The 20551-nt window shown below is 44.7% G+C and overlaps 2 protein-coding genes across 10 annotated transcripts in view; one reads left to right on the top strand and one right to left on the bottom strand.

The window, feature by feature from the left end:
* Window positions 1-4226, top strand: part of lrp1ab (low density lipoprotein receptor-related protein 1Ab) — a 91292-nt gene extending 87066 nt beyond the window's left edge. For all 4 annotated transcript variants that reach the window (XM_081703925.1, XM_081703924.1, XM_081703926.1 and 1 more), the window contains 2 exons: window positions 1065-1209; window positions 1840-4226. In XM_081703925.1, coding sequence (XP_081560051.1) covers window positions 1065-1209; window positions 1840-1977 — 283 coding nt within the window. In that variant the 3' untranslated portion in view covers window positions 1978-4226. The remainder of the gene's footprint in view (window positions 1-1064; window positions 1210-1839) is intronic.
* A 294-nt stretch (window positions 4227-4520) lies between these two features.
* The window catches only part of fmnl3 (formin-like 3), a 32364-nt gene continuing 16333 nt past the window's right edge, over window positions 4521-20551 (bottom strand). For 2 of the 6 annotated variants that reach the window (XM_035521175.2, XM_035521180.2), the window contains 21 exons: window positions 19808-19916; window positions 19235-19311; window positions 18550-18643; window positions 17280-17354; window positions 17083-17193; window positions 16680-16829; window positions 15906-16007; window positions 15040-15400; window positions 13362-13442; window positions 12893-13017; window positions 12256-12458; window positions 11623-11857; window positions 11431-11499; window positions 11208-11288; window positions 10968-11097; window positions 10685-10845; window positions 10375-10476; window positions 9643-9735; window positions 8944-9067; window positions 7902-8037; window positions 4521-6170 (listed from right to left, as the gene is read on the bottom strand). In XM_035521175.2, coding sequence (XP_035377068.1) covers window positions 7946-8037; window positions 8944-9067; window positions 9643-9735; window positions 10375-10476; window positions 10685-10845; window positions 10968-11097; window positions 11208-11288; window positions 11431-11499; window positions 11623-11857; window positions 12256-12458; window positions 12893-13017; window positions 13362-13442; window positions 15040-15400; window positions 15906-16007; window positions 16680-16829; window positions 17083-17193; window positions 17280-17354; window positions 18550-18643; window positions 19235-19311; window positions 19808-19916 — 2575 coding nt within the window. In that variant the 3' untranslated portion in view covers window positions 4521-6170; window positions 7902-7945. Of the gene's footprint in view, window positions 6171-7136; window positions 8038-8943; window positions 9068-9642; window positions 9736-10374; window positions 10477-10684; window positions 10846-10967; window positions 11098-11207; window positions 11289-11430; window positions 11500-11622; window positions 11858-12255; window positions 12459-12892; window positions 13018-13361; window positions 13443-15039; window positions 15401-15905; window positions 16008-16679; window positions 16830-17082; window positions 17194-17279; window positions 17355-18549; window positions 18644-19234; window positions 19312-19807; window positions 19917-20551 lie in introns of all 6 variants that reach the window. The other 4 variants (XR_004775468.2, XM_035521176.2, XM_035521178.2 and 1 more) reach the window with 4 other exon arrangements.

The raw sequence follows: 20551 nt of genomic DNA, 5'->3' as shown, positions 1-20551 counted from the left end.
GGGTAACTGTGTGTCGTTCTGTGCGTGTGGGTGGGTAACTGTCGTTCTGTGCGTGTGAGGGGGTAACTGCCGTTCTGTGCGTGTGGGGGGGGATAACTGTCGTTTTGTGCGTGTGGGGGGGGTAACTGTGTCGTTTTGTGCGTGTGGGGGGGGTAACTGTGTCGTTTTGTGCGTGTGGGGGGGGTAACTGTGTCGTTTTGTGCGTGTGGGGGGGGTAACTGTGTGTCGTTTTGTGCGTGTGGGGGGGTAACTGTGTGTCGTTTTGTGCGTGTGGGGGGGTAACTGTGTGTCGTTTTGTGCGTGTGTGGGGGTAACTGTGTGTCGTTCTGTGCATGTGTGGGGGTAACTGTGTGTCTCTGTCTCCCAGGTCTTTGAGGCGGGCCAAACCTAGCTCCAGACGCTTGCGGTAACTCTGACTATCTCATGACAGGCTCTTGTGTATCTTCATCCTTCCTCTCCTCTCCCTCATACCTCCATCCATCCATCCTTGTGTCTTTCTCTCCTCCGTTTCTCTCCGTCCTGCCTGTCCTTGTGCTGTGGTTTTACCGTGTCGTCTACACGGACAATTAGAACTCAGGGATCTATTGAGTGGCAGCGAAAATAGATCAGCTGATTGGGTGCAGGGTGCGGGTTGTGCCCTCCTGTCTAAGCCCCACCCCTCCCCCCACCCACCCCCCAACACGCGTCCGTATGTGGATATGTTTGTGAGTGGACGGTTGCATTCTGTTTGCGTGGTGTGGCTCGTGGACTGTGGTGGGTTGTGTCCTGTGGATATCCAGCTTTCTGAGCCTGCGGCGTGGATACGTTTGCTGGCAATGTCTGCTCGAAAGCTACTGGATGCTTCTCCAAAGCGCCATGGAGTTTGGATGTGTGTGTCTTCCTTTGTGTGATCAGAGATATATATGTAGATGCATACAGATGTATATCAGATGCCAGCTGTGTGTGTCTGTGAGCAGCTTGACTCCGGTACTGTGTATGCGCATTCCTGTGCCACGACTGTCTGGTGAATTTGTGCTGTCATCTTAAACGGGAACTGATTGTTCTGTGCTTGTGTGTGTTCACAGCGCGAAGGGTTTCCAGCACCAGAGGATGACCAATGGGGCCATGAATGTGGAGATTGGGAACCCTGCGTATAAGATCTATGAGGGGGAGCCTGATGATGACGCAGGAGAGCTGCTAGACTCAGATTTTGCCTTGGACCCAGACAAGGTGAACATCTCACATCACACAGATTCATGTCAGCTGTAACTGGATCCGCTCCATGTCATGAGCGCATGAAGAATACCTGCATGTGAGATTGAAGCCTGAATACACAGTTCAAATGACTGAAACAACGTAGTGCCAAAGGTGCCGAGACATGTGGAGTTCACTGCGAACATACTTTTCTATATTTTTTTCATACTTTTGTACTATTCAGAATGGAATGTTTTGTAGGTCCACCTTTTTACCGAACAAATACATTAATGTTAATGTATAACTGTATACGATTTACGCTGATTTCTGAAACGGGATGGCCATCTTCCTCTTTACTGAACAAGCCCTGAGCACCTTTGTGAACATCTTCCTCTGTTAACGAGATGTTTGGGCCAGCCATTCAGTTTCTCACAACACGTCGCCGCCTTCTTGCCCCGGCACTGCGCTGTGGCCCGATCCCCGGCTAAACCGAAAGCTCTTCAGCACACTTCCAGATTATATTAATTGGAATACTTTCCAATTGTGTGTGTGCAGTTAGAGGGGCTTTACCAACACTTTACAGCATGTTATTATCCCTGTTGCTCGGTGGCTGTTTAATCTTTGCTCTCTCCTTACTCGCTGACCTATGCTCGTGTGCGTCCGCAGCCTACGAACTTCACCAACCCAGTGTACGCCACGCTGTACATGGGCGCCCACAACAGCCGCAACTCCTTGGGCAGCACGGACGAGAAGAAGGAACTGCTGTCTGCAGGGGATGAGGAGATGAGCGACCCGCTGGCGTAGATCCACCCCGAGCCCTGCCCACCCACACAGCCTTGGGCCCACCCACTGTCCATCCCAGGCCATTACACATCGGAAGAAAAGCAACAAGAGAAGAGAACACTGTACAAAATGTAAAAAAAAAAAACTAAACAAAAAATGAAGGACTACTTTTGTATGTGATTGCAGTATTATATTTTATTCTTTGAGAAATCCTTCCAGTCAAAAAGAAAACATTTTTCTATACCTTTTTTTTTTTTTTTTTAACCATTAATCACCTAGCAACCTTGTCTCTGCCCACCATTGTAGCCTCTACCTCTGTGCTAAATGAGATGCCAACAACAGTAACTTTGAAATTCTTTTTTTGTATGAATTGTATAGAATACATGGTTCTATAGGAAAAGGAAATAGGCGAGTTTATTTTGTTGTCGTCGTCAGTGAACCAATAAGGGAGAGAAGAAGGGTCATGAAGAGTGCTGAGGCCAGATTGGTCCATGTTCCAGTATGTGTATTGGTACTGCTGGAGGAGAGGCGCGTGCGTGCGTGCGTGCGTGCGGGTTCATGAATGCATGTGTGTAAACTAGAATTATAATGTCTTACTCCTTGCACAGATTGATTTTATATATATATATTTACATATATACATCATTTTAACAAGTGTCTTGAAAAATGTACCCAGGAATACATGCAGACAGTTGTACAGCAGTCTGGTTAATGTGATGGTTTTAGAGGCTAAAGAGATGTCCACCCTGAAACAAGAATGTCATGAGTGAGGTGATGGCTGTTAATCCACAAACGAATAATGATGAACAGTAGAAGTCAACATTCCAAAATTGTTTCCAGAGTTGTATCTTTTGTGTGAGAATGTAAAAATATCTACAGTTGAGATGTCCAAAGGAACTCGATAGTTTGATGGTATGATGAACAGTGTTCAGGTCTCCCCCGATGCCGTGTCTTCTAGGAGGTCTGGGACCACGAGGATGAAAGAAAAAAATGGAAGTTTATTGTCAAGTTTTGTCTCTTTCAGTGGGATTTCAAGGGAGAACTGTTGCATACCACTTCAGTTGGAACTTCAATTAATATTTTATTTTTTTTAATCCTGTGATGTCATATAAATTTGATTTTAAAGCTCAGTGTAAGTGCATTCTAGTGTGTGTTTGCATGTTTTGTGTGTGTGTGTGTGTGTGTGTGTGTGTGTTTGGTCACTGGACTTGTGTTGCTCTCCTACCCTGTTCCACTGCCACTCTGCTAGTGACTTCGTTGTCTGCCAAACCTCCAGAGGAGCTCGTCCCGTGGCAAACGTGCCTCAAGTCCCACTGCTTCCGGTGGAGTTGACCAGCCATGCCTGCTGCAGGCCGCTGCATGTAAACTGAAATGCTCACGATCAGTGTCCACCTGGTGTCCTGATCACCGCACCCACAGTGTCCACCCGGTGTCCTGATCACCGCACCCACAGTGTCCACCAAACAGCCTGATCTCGTCCTCCACACTCTCCACCCAACAGCCTGATCTCGTCCTCCACACTCTCCACCCAACAGCCTGATCTCGTCCTCCACACTCTCCACCCAACAGCCTGATCTCGTCCTCAACACTCTCCACCCAACAGCCTGATCTCGTCCTCCACACTCTCCACCCAACAGCCTGATCTCGTCCCCCACACTCTCCACCCAACAGCCTGATCTCGTCCCCCACACTCTCCACCCAACAGCCTGATCTCGTCCCCCACACTCTCCACCCAACAGCCTGATCTCGTCCCCCACACTCTCCACCCAACAGCCTGATCTCGTCCCCCACACTCTCCACCCAACAGCCTGATCTCGTCCCCCACACTCTCCACCCAACAGCCTGATCTCGTCCTCCAATCTCCACCCAACAGCCTGATCTCGTCCCCCACACTGTCCACCCAACAGCCTGATCTCGTCCTCAACACTCTCCACCCAACAGCCTGATCTCGTCCCCCACACTCTCCACCCAACAGCCTGATCTCGTCCCCCACACTCTCCACCCAACAGCCTGATCTCGTCCCCCACACTCTCCACCCAACAGCCTGATCTCGTCCCCCACACTCTCCACCCATCATCCTGATCTCAACATGCCATGCGCTTCGTTGTACCATCAGATGTAATTCTTTATGATTTTAGACCACAGTCATAAACCACAGCTGCTTTCCCACAACTCTACAGCCATCACTGTACTCCTGTTGATTTGGTTTAACTCTGTTTTTCTTTTGATATATACAGAATAATTAAACTGCTTTTTATAGTAGAAATGCATGGTGGCTCAGCCCTTCTTTTGGAGAGCAATGTTTCACTATTTTTTTGCTGGAGAACTTCATAAACTACAGAAAGTAACAGATCTTATAATTACAAAATAAAATTGGTGTGTACAGAAAAGAAATGTGATTTCTGATTCTGTGCCATGCTCCACGTCTGCCATCTCGAAGTGTATGATGGGACACAGACAGGAAGCAGGGGCTGCTAACGGCTTTAAGCTTGTGTCCCAGTTCTACCTGGTAGGATCGTTATCCTCTTAATGAAATGGTTGCAGAAGTGAATGTTGACACAGAGTTGCAATCTGGAACGTTAAAATTTTATTTGTGCTTCTTTTCACAAATGGAACGACCAGGACACTGGTGCAGTATTTCATTGAGTGGCCGTTACCTTGACACAACACCGTCATCCTCATACAATATTCATTTCTGTAAAACAATGTACACCATTTGAGGGAATATATAAAAATAGCAAAAAGCCTAGTGTTGTACACAAACATTTTCCTTCTAGAACATAAAGGTGATATGTAGTGTGCTGTTACAGTGACGTGTCCGTTTGTGTAATCCAATGGTGCATAGTCTCACTAGCACCATCATGGCTTTTTGAAGGCTAGTGCAAGGCAAATCACTCGACAGAACCCAGCAGGGCTCCAAATATAAAAGTATACAATAGTCAGACCTTTTTCCTTCACCTCCTTAACAGAAGACATTGAGAGGGATCAGAGCTAATTTTTAATCAACTGTATAGTGAATATAGCATTTGACCAATTACTTTGATGTATTCTCCATTTTGCTACCTACCCATTTACATGTGTATATATTTTCATATTCATTTAAGAAATGCCCCCATGCACCTGTGTATGTCTGTAAATAGCCTCTGTCACCTGGCTGAGTCTCGGTTAATTCAGGAGCGTGTTCATCAAAGACAGGTTATGCAAATATTGAGTCATTAAAATGGTATATGTACAGTCGGCTAGAACTCACGTCGGCTTAATATGAAATGTTAGCAGTCAACAGTTTACAGAGCACTGTAAATACAAGGCACATAGAAAACTAGACACCTATTACAATATAATGGCCTGAACAGCAATGACGTGTAGAATAAAGTTATTCTTACAAAGCACTGCAATTTTGGATAATTGTCTATTTACAGATTTTAAGTGGATTTTATATCCCCAACACACACAAAAAAAGATATAAAAAACATTGCATTTACATTGGCTAAATATTTAAGCAAATAATACTGTCTCAATAAAAAGATACTTCCAAACGATGAAGCAAGAGGTTTGGTCTGACTAGCTTTTCACAATCGGTATCCCCAAACACTCAATAATCATGTGGCTATGTAGTTATCTATAGAGAAATGAAAGGAAATAAAAGCTCTTGTTGGAGTGGCTGGCACTACGCGTCAAGGTCTTGACGCTGCGTCTCCCTCGGTAAGAGTTCTTCTGTGTGGTTGCTCAGTGTGAGGAAGCCCCATGTTAACAGAGGGTGCTGGCAGGCTCTTCAGGGTCATGAAGGTCACGCGTGTGACGGCAGCTCGTCTTCCTCTCAGCTCTTCAGTAAGTGCCTTCTTCCTTTTCCCGATGCTCCAGCACACAGATGCTATTTGGGATTGTGTGTGTGTGGGTGTGTGTGTGTCGTGTTCTTGTGCATGCCTGAGGAAAAGGTGGCACATCACCGTCTGGGCTTTTATACTTTTGTTGAGAGAGAGCGTCCAGTGTAGCACCCAAAAAATAATTTCCGTGAATAAATAAGGACTCCCCTGCACCTTAAAATGTTTGGTTTGGTCCCAGCCTACACTCAGTCACTGTAAGTCGCAGGGAGGCGCCACATCGGAGGCAAGCGGGGAGACTGGGAGAGGGTGAGGGTGGGAGTAGTCTTTAGGGTCGCTTCCACCCATTCCGGATCACCGCGTCAGCTCGCAGGAAGGGCTGGCTTCGGAGATCTGTGAGTGGGGAAGGGAAAGGAGTTAGCACAGGGAACACTCGGGAATCGGGACCACAGACGCTGCATTACTCCCTGCTCACACTTCTCAATTACAATCGTAGTTTATTCCCTGCGTAATTTAGAATGTTCTATCTAAGAGGCTGTTTTAATGATTTGGAATATCTACTCACAGCCCTGCACTGACTCATGCTGTCAGGTCAGACACAGACACAAGACTACAATCACTTAGACAAAACTATCAAAACATTTAAGTAACATTAATAACATATATATATATATAATGTTTGAAATGGCAGATGAAGTGATCAGCAAGGTCTTAGGAGGCGTCCAAAGAGAGTTAAATAAAACTAGAGACTATTCCTGCACTATTCCAAAGAAATACTACATCTACTGAAGTCCTCTGCAGAATTTGCTGAACACCAGTTTTGCATGCAGGCCATAGTCATGAGCAATATAACAGTGCAGACACAGCAGACAGGTTAGCCGATCACAGTGCTCACAGAGCATTCCATGCAACAGGGACAAACGACCAGAAAGGAAGAGCTTGTCTAGCCCTTCTAAATGTCTTAGAATGGCACTTCAATTTTTTGGTTTTTTGTTTTTGTTTTTTTTTCTTCTCAAAATTTCACAAGCTTTGGGCTTAATGCCTTCACTGAAGATGACTTCTAGTGCATATATAATTTACCTGGACTTACCCTCAGAAGAAAGCAGACATATCAGCCTGTATGCGTACACAGTTCCACTGCTATGCACGAGGGTAATATTTAGCCATATGCAAAGCAATTGACTGAACGTCTTATTCAAGCATCCAAAAAAGGCCTTCAAATACAGACATACTGAACAACATACGCTGCAAAGCAGATCTGGCTTTGGCATGCAGCACCAGCTGAAGAGCCGTACTGTCGCCTGGGCAACATGGCAGACGGGAGCAAAGCAAGGTGCAGCCCCGCGCTCCCCCTCTTACCCTCCGTTTAGTAAAGGCCCATATCTACTCAGCTCAATCCTCTGCTCTGCTGGAAAGGCAGGAGAAACCATCAGATGGGGGGGAAATAAAACTAGCATGTTAGAAAAGTTCAAACTAGTGAATTTCAACATCATAAGGACCATTACACTGTCCCAACCTCAAGGGTGACACATGGCAAATGGGACTGCTGCACTAGTTCTTTGTCTTTGATGTCTAACATCAATTCTCAACTAGCGAATAGATGTTCACCCATACGAACAGAGGAAGTAAAAGACTGAAGAGTTGGGTGAATATCTGTGCAAAAAAAAGGAAACCTAAGCATCCCAGATCTGATGCTTCTTCTGCAAGGAGTTGTAAACAATCATGAATGATTTCAATTTTCCATGAAGTCTTTACTATAGTTATTAAGCAGCATTCTGGGGGCAGAGGTAGCACGGTAGTCCATTTGCCAGAGGCCCTTTGGAAGGGTTGCATTACTCCTTATGGCTGGTCAAGGATCCAGCAGAGTCAGATCCCCACGCTCCTGAGGAGCTCGCGTGTATCGACCATCTCCGACTGCTGCTCCAGGATCAGTTCTTCCCTGTCCGTTTAAACTCCATGCATTCGGGGCATGGCAAGCAACAAATGACCAGAGATCAGTATCGTTTGATACAGAAAACCGCAGGTTAGTAAAGAAGTGTTGCTCTGTGGAGTAACGAGAAGTTCGTGCAATCGTCCAGTGGCATGCAGAGTCGGGGGGTGGGACGCGTAAGAGAACGGGACAACCTGTGTCAGTGAGACTCATTTTTGGGAGGGAGATCGAAGGGGGGCTAGCAGTTGGACTCGTCGTACAGGTTGGTGTCGCAGAAGAAGCGCGAGCCACGCTTGGCCGTGCGGGCCGTGAAGGGCACACTCTTCAGCGCTGAGGGAGGCAGGGAGGGAGGTCAGAGAGAACAACGTTATAGCCTACGTCATGGAACTATCTACCCCTAGCAAGACCACCTCCTTACGCACAAACAATTCACCTTCAGTGGTAAAACAGTTAGGATTTACACTTGAGTTTTCCATAATAGGTGCTTAACACAAAGTAGAGCACAGCCAATATGTTAACTTATAAAACTGAATAAAATGTATTTATAAATAAATTAGAAATCTGTGGTTTAAATGAGGCTAAAGGTTCTTTGGCTTGTAGAGATTTTGTGAGGTAGTGCCTTTAGAATATACATGAATGACTGACTGGTTCTTTAGACAAAGATTAAGATTAATCCTAAACTTAATTTGATCCTAAATGTAAAACACCCACTAGCATTGGGATTAAGTCCACAAGAAAGCCTAATCTGTGTCTAGGAAATGGACCTTAACTAGTACTGCTTGCTATGTATTAGTTCGCCTTCGTAATCCTTAAATCTTACATTCATAGGAAAATGGATCTTTTAATAATGTTATGCATATTTAGAGATTGGACATGGACATAAAATGCATTAAATGCAAGTATGTATTAAATGCATGTATTTAAACAAAAGCATTAATAAAGATTAATTCCATCTTCCCTTGTGACTGCAGTGACAGGAGACCAGGAGAAGGTTCACGACCATCCTAAACATCTTTGGCTCTTAATGAAATGTGTATGGCTTCAAAATGCAGCTTCCCTGAGACTGTAGTTATACTGAATTGTTTCAGTGTAAGTAGTGCTTATCTGACACGTGTCGCAGAGGACCCTGGGTAACGTAACAGATGGTGTACTGCTGTCTTGAGGAGCAGCGCAACACCACAGTAATCCTGGTCCCGGGGCTGATGGGAGTTGTAGTTTAAGCCTTGCATGTCCCACCTGTGATGATGTCTTCGATTGCACCATCCTTGCCCTCATAGACAGGCCGGTGGTCTTTGGCCTGTCTGCGTCTCAGCTCAGCTATGAGTTCATGCTGCTGTTGCCTCTTCTTCTGGGCCTGTACCTGCATCGAGACAGGGGTGTGTGTGTGTGTGTGTGTGTGTGTGTGTGTGTGTGTGTGTGTGTGTGTGTGTGTGTGGTCGGTCACTCATCACATCACACAATATCATATTCAATTTCAAGACCATACATACACAGACACATTCCTGCACGTAATGAGGCAGGAATGTGTGTGTGTGGTCATCCATCACATCACAATCACACACCATCATACATTCACTTGCTACACCATACATACAAACGCACCTGCAACTGCAGAGATAGATGGACATGGATGTAGGTGGTCAATGGTTATATTACATACAAAAACATTACACACACACACACACACACACACACACACACACACAAACCCAAGTCTGCACCTGGCGAGTCAGCTAGACACATGCAGTCACTAATGTAGTCACTAATCATATAATACACAGATACATACACTATCATACAGCCAAAGACAGACACCACATTACATGCACATGTACACCTGGAGAAATAGGTTTAGGACCTCTTGCAGAAACTAAAGGATGTGCTTTAGCGTGTCCAGAGAGCCTGTTTGAATGCTAGAGGTCAGCGGGGTCATACCTTGGGCTCATGCTGTTTGGCCTCCTGAGCAAGCAATTTCACCCGCATGGCTTCCTCTTGCTTCTTCCTCTGTTCGTTCTCCTCAACAGCATCCTGCGCAGACACACACATACAAATTACAGAAGAAATGCTCTGATATTTTCAGTTATTACAATATACGCAGGCAATACTTAAAACAGAACATCCAGGAACACACACACACACACACAATCAAAACACAGATCGTGAGTCTGCCTGTTTCCTCATGCTGGCATATAAATCCAAGTGAAGGACAATGTGAGGAAGAGGTGTGTGCATGTGTGTGTGTCCGGGTCACTGTAGAGAGGGCCTGAACCCAGCCTAAACACAGGGAGTGCTCTGAGCTAAGTCCAGCTGCCTCTTCCTGTTATTCACCCCACAAGGCTCCTCCCCAAGCTCACACTCTCACATCTTTCTACTACACTGTGAATGGGCCAGCTTACAATAACAGTGATTAAAACCAGAACACACAATTAGGATCTGCATTGTGCCTCATCACTGACAACATTATGTGCTATTTGCAGCCTGTTGTTCTTGCTAGGCTGAGCATGGAATGAATCATTTTGTAGACACACGTGCGTACACCCTACACTAATTCACCCCACCTTATATATATATATATACACACACACACACACACACACACACACACACACACACACACACACACACACAGACACAGAGTTGCCGTGAGGGAAGTGGAGCTTCACAGACCTTGTAGGCCTTGATGAAGCGCACAAACACAGGGAAAAAGACGGATGGAGGAGTGGTCTTGGGACTCTCGCCAAAGTACATCACCACCGCGCTGAAGGCCTCCTGCATTGGGGAAAAAAGCATGATGGCAGATTTAGGGCTTTTCATGAAATGTCTGTCTCTCAATAAGCCATACAACTCGAATGTCAGTCTTAACGGAGAAATGCTGTCTCAAAGCATTCACTGGTCTGAAGAAAAACTTAGCCTGTGTGTGTGTGTGCACGTGTGTGTGTGTGTGCGCGCGTGTGTGTTTGCATGCGTGCAGACTCACCTCGGCAGTCTTGGCGTCTTTCTGCAGCTTTTCCAGCTGAGGGTCACTGGTCTGTAGGAAGCCCTTGAGGACAGCGTGGTCATGCAGACTACACTCTCTCCTGATCAGCTCCATGCTTTTGCCCAATTCCTTAATGTCCAGCAACACGTTCTCCAGAGAGACTGTATACGGGCATGCACAATAAGCAAGGCGTACACCACCAGGCTGGTGCTGAAGAGTGGCCTTAATAAAGCAAGAAAGGCACTACATAAATGACATTTTTTTAACTAAAGGCAATACTTGCCAGCAGCAGCTTTGTCTACAAAGTGCAACTCGTTGTAGAAGTTGGTGAGCTCCGGGTACTTCTCCTTTACTATCAGGGCGATGTAGTGAAGCAACGTCATCTTGCGGTCAGTAGACTTGGTGTCCAACAGCTGAGGGAGAGTGAGCAGAGGACAGCAGCTCAGGGATAAAGGATAAAGGATACGGAGAGGGCCAGCAGGACATCTAGAGAGCACATTATCCCCTATCGCTTCTACCGTACCAGATCCAAACTCTGAAGTTTGAATCCATAAACGCATCCTCTTTTACTGCTGTTCATGTAGTTTCCCAGTGCCAAAATGATCTGAACAAAGAAACAAGGAATAGAAGATCAAACAAATCTCTGTATTTCTAGTACATATGATACTTAAAGAACATTCTCAAGTATTGATGAGAACTAAATCTAGGCTGGACTGGTGAAGAGTGACGTAAACACAGCTGCCTACCTCGAGCAATCTTTTTAGCTTTGGGGAGGACTTCACCGAGGCTGACGCGGCAATGACAGCATTGAGTTGCTGCAGAAAACAAAAATATGACAATCCACCCACCAACACGCAAAATCCTGTACATCTATGAAAGCAATGGCCAAGCATCTCCCCGAGCTCAACCCAGATCAGCGCCGGATCTGGTCTGCTCACCGGGGTCAGCATAGAGATGTTGTCGGCGAAGTTCCCGACGAAGGTGATGATGCTCATCCTCTGCGTGAGCCGCTCAATCTTGCTAAAGAGGAGCATGAAGCGGTCCTCCTCGGCCAGCTGCTCCAGGGGCCGCCTCTCCCGCTCGTACTGTCGCAAGAGCTTGCTCTCCGCCTCCGTGGGCAGGAAACGCATCAGGCACTCCACAAAGTCCACCGGCAGGGCCTTCAGGTCAAACCTGCAAACAGCAGCCTGTGCATGAGTTCCGCTGGCCCGCACTGTCTGGGTGAGGAAGGACAACGCTGACAACAGAAAATTTAGAATTCAAGAGTTGTGCACGTAAGTGCAGTTGCATGTAAGTATTTGCACTTTTGTATCATTATATCCGTATGCATGCACTTCTGATAATGTTTTTAGATCTTTCTTATAAAACAAAGTTGTGAACCTCTGTTTTAATGAAATAAAGAAAAAATTAAAACACCAAGATTCTTCCAGTGACAACCCATGTGATGATCCAACACTAACTGACCACCCCATTGATTTAGCCCATCTGAGTTTCTCCACCAGCTACGAAAGAGCTTCAGGCTGTTTTAGACTCCCCACAGAGTAAGAGACCAGAGGATAAATGCTGCTCACGTCTGGATAGCTTTGCAGATCTCCTCTGTGCTCTTGCTGGCCTTGCGCAGGGTAATAGCCAGGTTCTTGGAGCGGTTTGCATCCAGCAGCTGAACTTTGTTAGCAACCTTAATAGAGGCTTTGCTCTTTGTGCAGGACAGATCCACCATGGCACCCTGAGCTCTAGTCTTGAAGAGTTCCTCAAACTTCTCCATGTCCAGCTCCTACTCATACCAACACAACACACATCGGCAGATTCTATGAGATTTAAAATGTAGTGTGAGACCTTTATGTGGTATCCAGTAGTTTTAAGAACAGGCATCATAATGGCCACTTTCATCTTCTGTCTTATAAAATGCATGTATATGTAAGACAATGTACACTGTAGGGATTTTATTAAAGTAGCTGATGAGTGTATATCATATAAAATATCTATGAATGGTCCAAATGAAGTTATTCACTGAACTGACAGTGTTCAGTATGGAAGCATCCATAAATATCTATGTATGTTTTGTGAACAAGTACAGTGTTTCATCTTCTGTCTTCAATCAAAACTTGCAGAAAATGAAGTGAAATGGAATTGACTGATCTGTGAGTTGTGATCCTGCTAATGTTATATCTCTGGCTGTATTCAATCTATGGCTGCAGTGGAACCCACCTCAAGCACTCGCTCATCATCGAGCTCATTGAAGACAGTGCCATTGATCTGGTTGGGTTTAAGTGCTGTCCAGTTGAACACAGGCAACCGAAACTTGGTCTTGATGGGCTTCTTAATACGGATTGCTAGATATTTATAATTATTAAAGAGATTACTAGGTTATTATAAAGGGATTTAAGTGCATCACTGTTAACCCTGCAGTCACTAATGAAATTTCCACCCTGTCTTATGTATAAAGGCTCCAACCCAGTAGCACACTCTCAGTTCTAGACGAAACCACTAGTTACATCTGTGTAATATGAATGGCACTTGCAGAAAGATGCAGTTAGAACAAATTGTAGGAAAAAATTATAAATCCTGGAAAATCTTTGCAGGGGAAAACAGTGAGAAATTGTGCAGGCCAACCTCACTCCCATGAATAATGCCTGGTGTGAAACCACACAGCACCAAGACCAAAAGGTTGGCTCACCTGATAGGCCAACACTGAGGATGACCGACGGGGACATGTCAGAAAGCGGAGGAGCCAAGGGTGGTGGAGGTGGACAGTCTCCTGTAAAGCAGATGTCACAGTCATACTCTGATGAGCTAGTATATCATTCATCAGACACCAAACTTAAACATGGCCAGACAGGACAGTCAGACAGTATTGCCAAAGGTCATGTTAACATGACCACCAACACAGCTGTTTCCATGGCAGACTGGCTTTGCACTTGTGAGTCCGAAGGAGGTTTCCGACCCTTTTCCCGTTCCTGTAGCTAGAGGCTGGACACAGGCTGCTCTGTGAGAAGCTCTTGAACTGTAGCTGTTCAGCAGAGTATTGCATAACTCGCTACTGAGTCTAAGGACAGCCAAATTTATTGATGTACGGTTATATCTAAAAAATAACTGAAAAACTGAAGCTTAGCTTGTTCCTAGATGAGACCTTCAGAAAACATATATAAACTGGTTTCACTTTCTAGAACTTTCATAAATATTTTGCTTGCAGAGTTGATGAAGGTGCTCTGTCCAAACCATCCTGTTTATTTGGAACTCAATGGCCACTTAAAAATAGCTACAATGTTCGCATAATTTGTGTCAGCCATCCTCTAGCCCTTCACTGGTCAGGTTGCATGGTACTGGCTGGCAGAGAACTCTGAACCCTACAGTTACACTGACATGTAAATGTACTAGCAATACTGTCTTAGGGTTAGAGCATGCCTCATGTGGACTACATTACCCATAATCCTCCAGTCTATTCCCACTCCCTCGTCTATTAGTTTCACCTTTGTCTAGTTATCCCTAAATGTTTTTGTCTATTTATACATACCCGTGTGAGTCTCTCTTTGTGAAGTCTTCCTCAGCTTATGTCTAGAGTTTCCAAGCCATTGTTCTTTGCACTTATGTTTGATTGTGGTTTTGGACTTCTGCCTGCTTTCCACAGACTTCTACCTGGCTTGTTTTTGATGCCATTTTTGATTTTACTATTGAGTGTGTTCATTAATCCTTTTGTGTTTACCCTGCGTGCGCCTCTATTTCTGCGCTCCGAACCTGACACACTGCTATCTCCACACTGAACTACGCTCTGCCATGTTATAATACTGTGTTGAGAATAATATCTAGTTAACCAGATATTATTCTCAACACAGTATAAAAATACGGTTCTATAGATCATATAAATCCTATTTTTGTTAAAGTAGATTGTGAGTGTATATATAGATAATAATGAATAGTACAAATGCAGTTATTGACTGAATTGATACTGTTATAAGAATCCATAAATGCCTATGTAGAGTTCAAAAATATAGGTTAATTATAATTTAGTTTACACAAATATAGTTTACACAATTTTTATAACACTTGAATTTTCCCTATAATTTTGGCCAGATAGGCATGAAAACAGCAGACAGTTAGTAGCTGACTGATTATTATTAACTTACAGTGATTTGCCCATAGAAGTGAAACCCTACTAAATGAATCCTGAATGAATCCTCACAACTAATACAGTGGTGATTCATACCCAAAGAAATCTCTAAACTTATTCTCCTGCTGAAAAGGCTTCCAGCCTACCCTAAGTATTTGGGGTCGTTAACCATGTATTTTAATTAACCATGTTGATCGTGGTTGTAGCATTATCCCCTCCCTCCAACCCCCTGCCCCTGTCACCGTACGTGTAGCAGGGGGCAGGGGTGGAGCCGGTGGTGGAGGAGGAGGTGGAGGAGGCGGAGCGGGCATTTCTATGGTAGCAGGTGAGACTATGCCCAAGCCTCCACTCCCAGCCATGCTGGTGTTCCCCAAGCCAGCTTCTCCAAGAGCAGCACCGCCCATGGGCCTGCCAGGGCCGCCTACGCTTCCTCCTGGGGTCTCGATAGCGATGTCTCCGTCGGGTTGTTTGCGCAGTCGGATGGTGCCCTGCTGCTCCAGTTCCAGCAAACGCTTCTCGATGTTGGTGTGCCGCTGGAAGGCGGCGTCCTTCTCCTGGATCATTCTCCGGAGTGTGTGCACTTGTGAGCTCGTTGACTCATATGTCTCCTGTCAACATGGAGGCCAAGAAAAACAGGAAAGAGAAATACAGATTGTCAGGCAGCGAGGATTTCAAACACCTCACTCCCAATGATATGCCAAAGTTTGGTTGAAACAAATTTTTAACTAAATATCAGCCAATAATGTGTAAGATATCTTGAAATTTAAGCACACTGGTTACAGTTCGCTAATCCGACTGCACCTCACAATAAATTCAATAATGTTCATACCATAATAAGACACATTGGAAAGAGATACACATCCAACCAGCTGGAACTAACTGTATCTAGCCAGTTTTTGACCAGGAGGGAATTTTCTGATTTTGTGAAGCCAGATCAAAACATATATTCAGGTCATAACACTGTGGTATATCAAAGCTCTGATTAACTGACATTTAGTCACATATTTGTGGGTAGAAAAAATACAAAGGCATGGTGGTCTAATTAGGGACTCAAGACCATGAAAAACAACCATTATATCTGAGCACACAAAGAGGATTAGAGGATTGTCATACCTTAATGGCTGCCAGATCCTTGTCTTTCTGCAGTAGCTGCTTCTCCAGCTCTGCAACTTTCATCACCGTCTCATTCTCAACATCTAGAAGCTTCTCCGTGACCTGGTCCAAACCATGGAAGACAGGGAAAGCATGATGAAGCAAGAAAAGAGAAGTGGAGTGGGTTGAGAAGGGTAGAGAGAAAAGCATAAGGAGCAAGAGTATTGATCACTGGAAACACCACTCTGGATAGCAATCCCGTAACTGCCACAGTTGCTGTTCTCTCGTTCTCTCTCTCTCTCTCTCTCTCTCTCTCTCTCTCTCTCTCTGTTTCTTTCTTTTTATTTCTGACCAATAGCGGATGGGAGCAGAATATATGGTGGTATCACTTTCAGTTTTGAATAAGCTGTAACAAACATCAGAAATATTAGGGAAATTCTTGTTATTCTCTCCTCTCCTCGACGCCGAGCAATCTCTGGGCTTAGCGACCCTTGACCATCCCAGAGAGTCACCACCTCTAATGTAGATGACGCATTATGTCAAATGCACCATCACTCTGCTGTGGTTAAAAACATCCAGATCAGGAAGTTAAACTAAAGTTATTTTCATCGCTTTCAGCGGGGAATGCAATGAATCGTACACAGACTTAAAAAGCTTCCTTCAGTTTGGACATCATATAGATTACCATTAGTACTGTCGATCATATTCTATGTAGCGAATACTCGATTTCGAGCTGACATCCATCGGTGTAATGCAGCCAGTGATGGCGCTGTTGCTAAGTGTGTTCGTTCTTACATGAGACAGATGCTCCTCCAGCTCCTCTACTTTCTCCAGCGCCACATTCTTAGTCTCTGCATCCTCCAACAGTCCCCCGACGTCAAACACATTGTCTAGGTAGGCCTGAATCTGCACCGACAGCTTATCGCTCTCTGTATGCTTGGATTTCTGTCCAACACAGAAGCCAAACAGTTATGAAATAAGCAGGCAAGTAATTACAGAAAGTATCCAATTCAAATGAGATCAGAACAGGATCGATTTTGTTTCTGTTCCTCTGGGCCTACAGCTGCTTACAACACAAAGAGTAGGAGTTTTATACTGGAGTTGCCCTTCTTTGTGCATCTTGGTTGAAGGAACTACCTTAGGTGATTGTGTCAAGCATATATGGAAAGTGATTTTAGATGTAACTTTGATGCCCCACCTCTAGGAAATCATCCAGGCCAAGTTTTGTGAATTCATACTGCAAATGCACACGGAAATTCATGTCCTCCACAGAATGGACCACAATGTTGATGAATTGCATGCAGGCCACCTGAGATGGAAACACATGTCACAGATTATGAAGACGAACGACGGTGATGTGCCATAAGATACCATTAAGTGAAGCTCCTCCCCTACCATGAAATCAATGTTTCCCTCTTCACAGCGGAAGTAGTCCATCAGTTTCTCAAAGCGATGCTTTTCCTTGCACACCTTTAGCGTAAACACAAATGTTCACTATAATTATATACACTAAACCAGATTAAAGCATGTATGGCATTAATAATGTGACTATCCTACACACACAAATCCTTGTACAGCATAAAATCTCAAACATGTATAAGGAATTTCAAAACAAGTCACACACAGTTTAAGAAACAAATAGAGCAGTGTGTGGCGTTTCCTGTAGTGAACTGATATGCCAAACATCAGACTATCAGGTTACAATCGCCCTCAGCCCAGGGTTAAGAGAGGAGTCAACACGGTCCATTAGCAGAGAAAAACAGGGTTTAATTAGTGATATGGGGAATGAAGAGATTCAAAGGCTGAAACAGGGACAGGTCCAATCAGACCCTGTCATGAGCTTAACACAGAGTTTTATGAAGGCTTTCATGCAAAAACAAAACATTGAAAATGTTTTGCAGCAGACAAAAGCCATTATGTGCAGAACTTTTGTAGGACTTCTGTTATTTTACAGCCATTTGTAACAAGGCAAAACAGGGTTAGTGAAGCACATCGAGGTCAGATTCTTCTTCTGAGGACTGAAAACTATCCCGGAACCAAACTGCAGATTGTGGACAGATTTGGATTCTGCATATAAATCCCATACATCTACATATGACATACTCATACTCATGCAGACTCTGGGTTTTCTGAGCAGTTTTGCATTACACTGCTAGAGCTCAGCCTCTTGCAGACATGGTTCCCACAATGTATTTACTGTTGACTTGATTAGCTCTCCTGGGCACTTGGGCCAGTGAGTGGGGTAATTGTCTGGTTTCCGGTGTTTAGCAGACTGGGCAAACAGGACCAGAGAAACTTAGTAAACATACGCGGACTACAGACATGCTCAAAACACTGATCCTTATCACACATAAGACTGCCTCATATCTGGAGAGTTAAATTAAATGAATGAAAGTAATGCACAGACAAACAGGCAATTAACACACATGCACGCAGTCATACCCAGACAGATCTAAACATACACATGAACAAGCACACATGCATGCACACACCAGAACTTTCCCACCATCATGTTCAGGAGGGCAAACAGATCTGTGCTATTGTTGCCACATGGCTTAAGGAGCACAGTGCTACGATGAGACACCATCTACCACGCCCTCCCAATCTCCGTATCACACACATACACACACACACACGAGGCAGTGTGCAGCGCTTCGGCAGGTACCTCTTTGAAGTTATCAAACGCTGAGAGGATGATCTCATGGCCCCCTCGCACCAGACAAACAGCAGCCAGCAGCTCCAGCACCAGGGCTTTTGTCCTGCAGAATCCAAACAATGGCAGTCATGAGGATTCATCTCCTCTGAAACACTAAAGCAGGCTCCTGACATTACCAGTCGTCGCACCATGCATCATCCACCCAGGTCAGTGCTTTAGGGGAAAAAGCTTAACCTTTGTTGCTGTCGTTCAAGATTTTTCAAAATCAGTAACATGAGACGAAGCGCTTATCGCTAACCCCTTTCTTTGGGGTTTGGTTGAGTTGTCCAGGACACTTTCGAAGCCATTTCTGTGGTTGGGGAAATTTGCTAGCCTACAGCTCCCTTGCCGTGAGGCATTAGCACTGCTCTGAGCATGTAGCAGACCATGGACACAGCAAGAGACTCTTTACTGTAGTGGGTTGCAGTAATGCTAATCCTCTATTACGCATCCAGCATGCTGTTAGCGCTCTCTGAAGTGTACTTTCACCATTAAAATGAGTTTAACCCCCAACACCGTCTCTACAATAAAACCAGGAGCCATGGTTTAGCCAATAAAACTTGGCAATTTGATCCTTCCAGTTTTGTACTCCAGACCCTAGTAACTAATTCAAATAGGGTTTTGTATGAAGTTGTCACTGAATGGCAATACTTACCGAGAATTCTTATTGTTCAGACTCAGTGCGATTTCATTGACTGCGTGTGGATGGGACATGACCATGTTGAAACCATACTAAGGAGAGAAAAACAGACTCCCATTTGGATGTGATTCACAACGAGAGTGTAAGAATACAAGGTTGGGAGGCCACATACAGTCTCCCGTCAAGACCATACGGTCCACAGGACTCCAGGTACTGCACAATATTGAGGTACTCCAGGTACTACACAATATCGAGGTACTCCAGGTACTGCACAATATCGAGGTACTCCAGGTACTGCACAATATTGAGGTACTCCAGGTACTGCACAATATTGAGTTTGCCCTGCTCAAATTCCCCTGAATTTTTGATAATTGTCTGACAAACTGAATCAGTGTTACAGTAAATAAAAAAAAGACAGAAAGATAAAGAGAAGGGGATTCCCATGACAGAGTGTGGAATTGTAGGTAGAACTTGATGACTATGATTAAGCACTTCGTGTTCATGTTTATGTCAAAGTATAACCACTAGGGGGAGAAGGGTTCTTGGCTGAAATTAGTTTTACCATGAGTTCTTATTAGTGTGAAGTACCTGGTAATTCATGATTGCTCTCAAGCACATGATGCATACATGCACATCATCCTTCTGACTCACGAGGCGCGAGTTCTTGATGGTTTTGCTGTTTGCTACAGAACCATAGCTGCAACAGATAATGCATAGCATGATATGAAGCAGGTCCAAACTCTGAAGTTTTGAACCAGTAGTCAATGGACGTATGCTACATTAAAAGTGCTTCAGGTGTTCTGTACTCAGAAAGTGTGGTTTCAGTTGAGTGGCCAATGTTGCAATCTGGATTTGATTGCCAGTCTCCATACACACTTGCTCCTTCTCTCTTCAGCACGCACATACACTCACACACACGTGCTTGTACACAGCAAGTGACCGATGCAGTGACTGTGGTTCCCGGTGTTCGCTTTGCATGCTTAATATTCTCTGAATGTGAAAGGAGTTGAGTCACATGTTTCCTGTATGCTGAGCACAGAGTATATGCTTCACTTATTCTGTGCTTTTATGCAGTAAGCCTCTGTAGCTTCAAGGCCACTGGAAAAGGTACCAAATGCTGGTCATATCAAAAAAGAGACAACAGGTACAGGAATACCACATGCTTAGCGTTTTTTCAAACATAGACACTTTTTTTTGTTTCTAGAGGCTTGCAGGTGAGACACACAAGCAGACATCAAAAGCCAGGTGACATATTTAGAGAAGCAGTGAGGTGGTGAATAGAAGCAGAGCAGCGAGACAGCAGGCGCTGGCTGGGGTCAGCGACTACATTAC

The sequence above is a fragment of the Electrophorus electricus genome, chromosome 21 (genome assembly GCF_041902795.1).
Source record: "Electrophorus electricus isolate QZ-2024a chromosome 21, ASM4190279v1, whole genome shotgun sequence".
NCBI lineage: Eukaryota > Metazoa > Chordata > Actinopteri > Gymnotiformes > Gymnotidae > Electrophorus > Electrophorus electricus.
The sequence above is the reverse complement of the archived record's forward strand: the minus strand, read 5'-3'. Positions and strand labels throughout refer to the sequence as shown.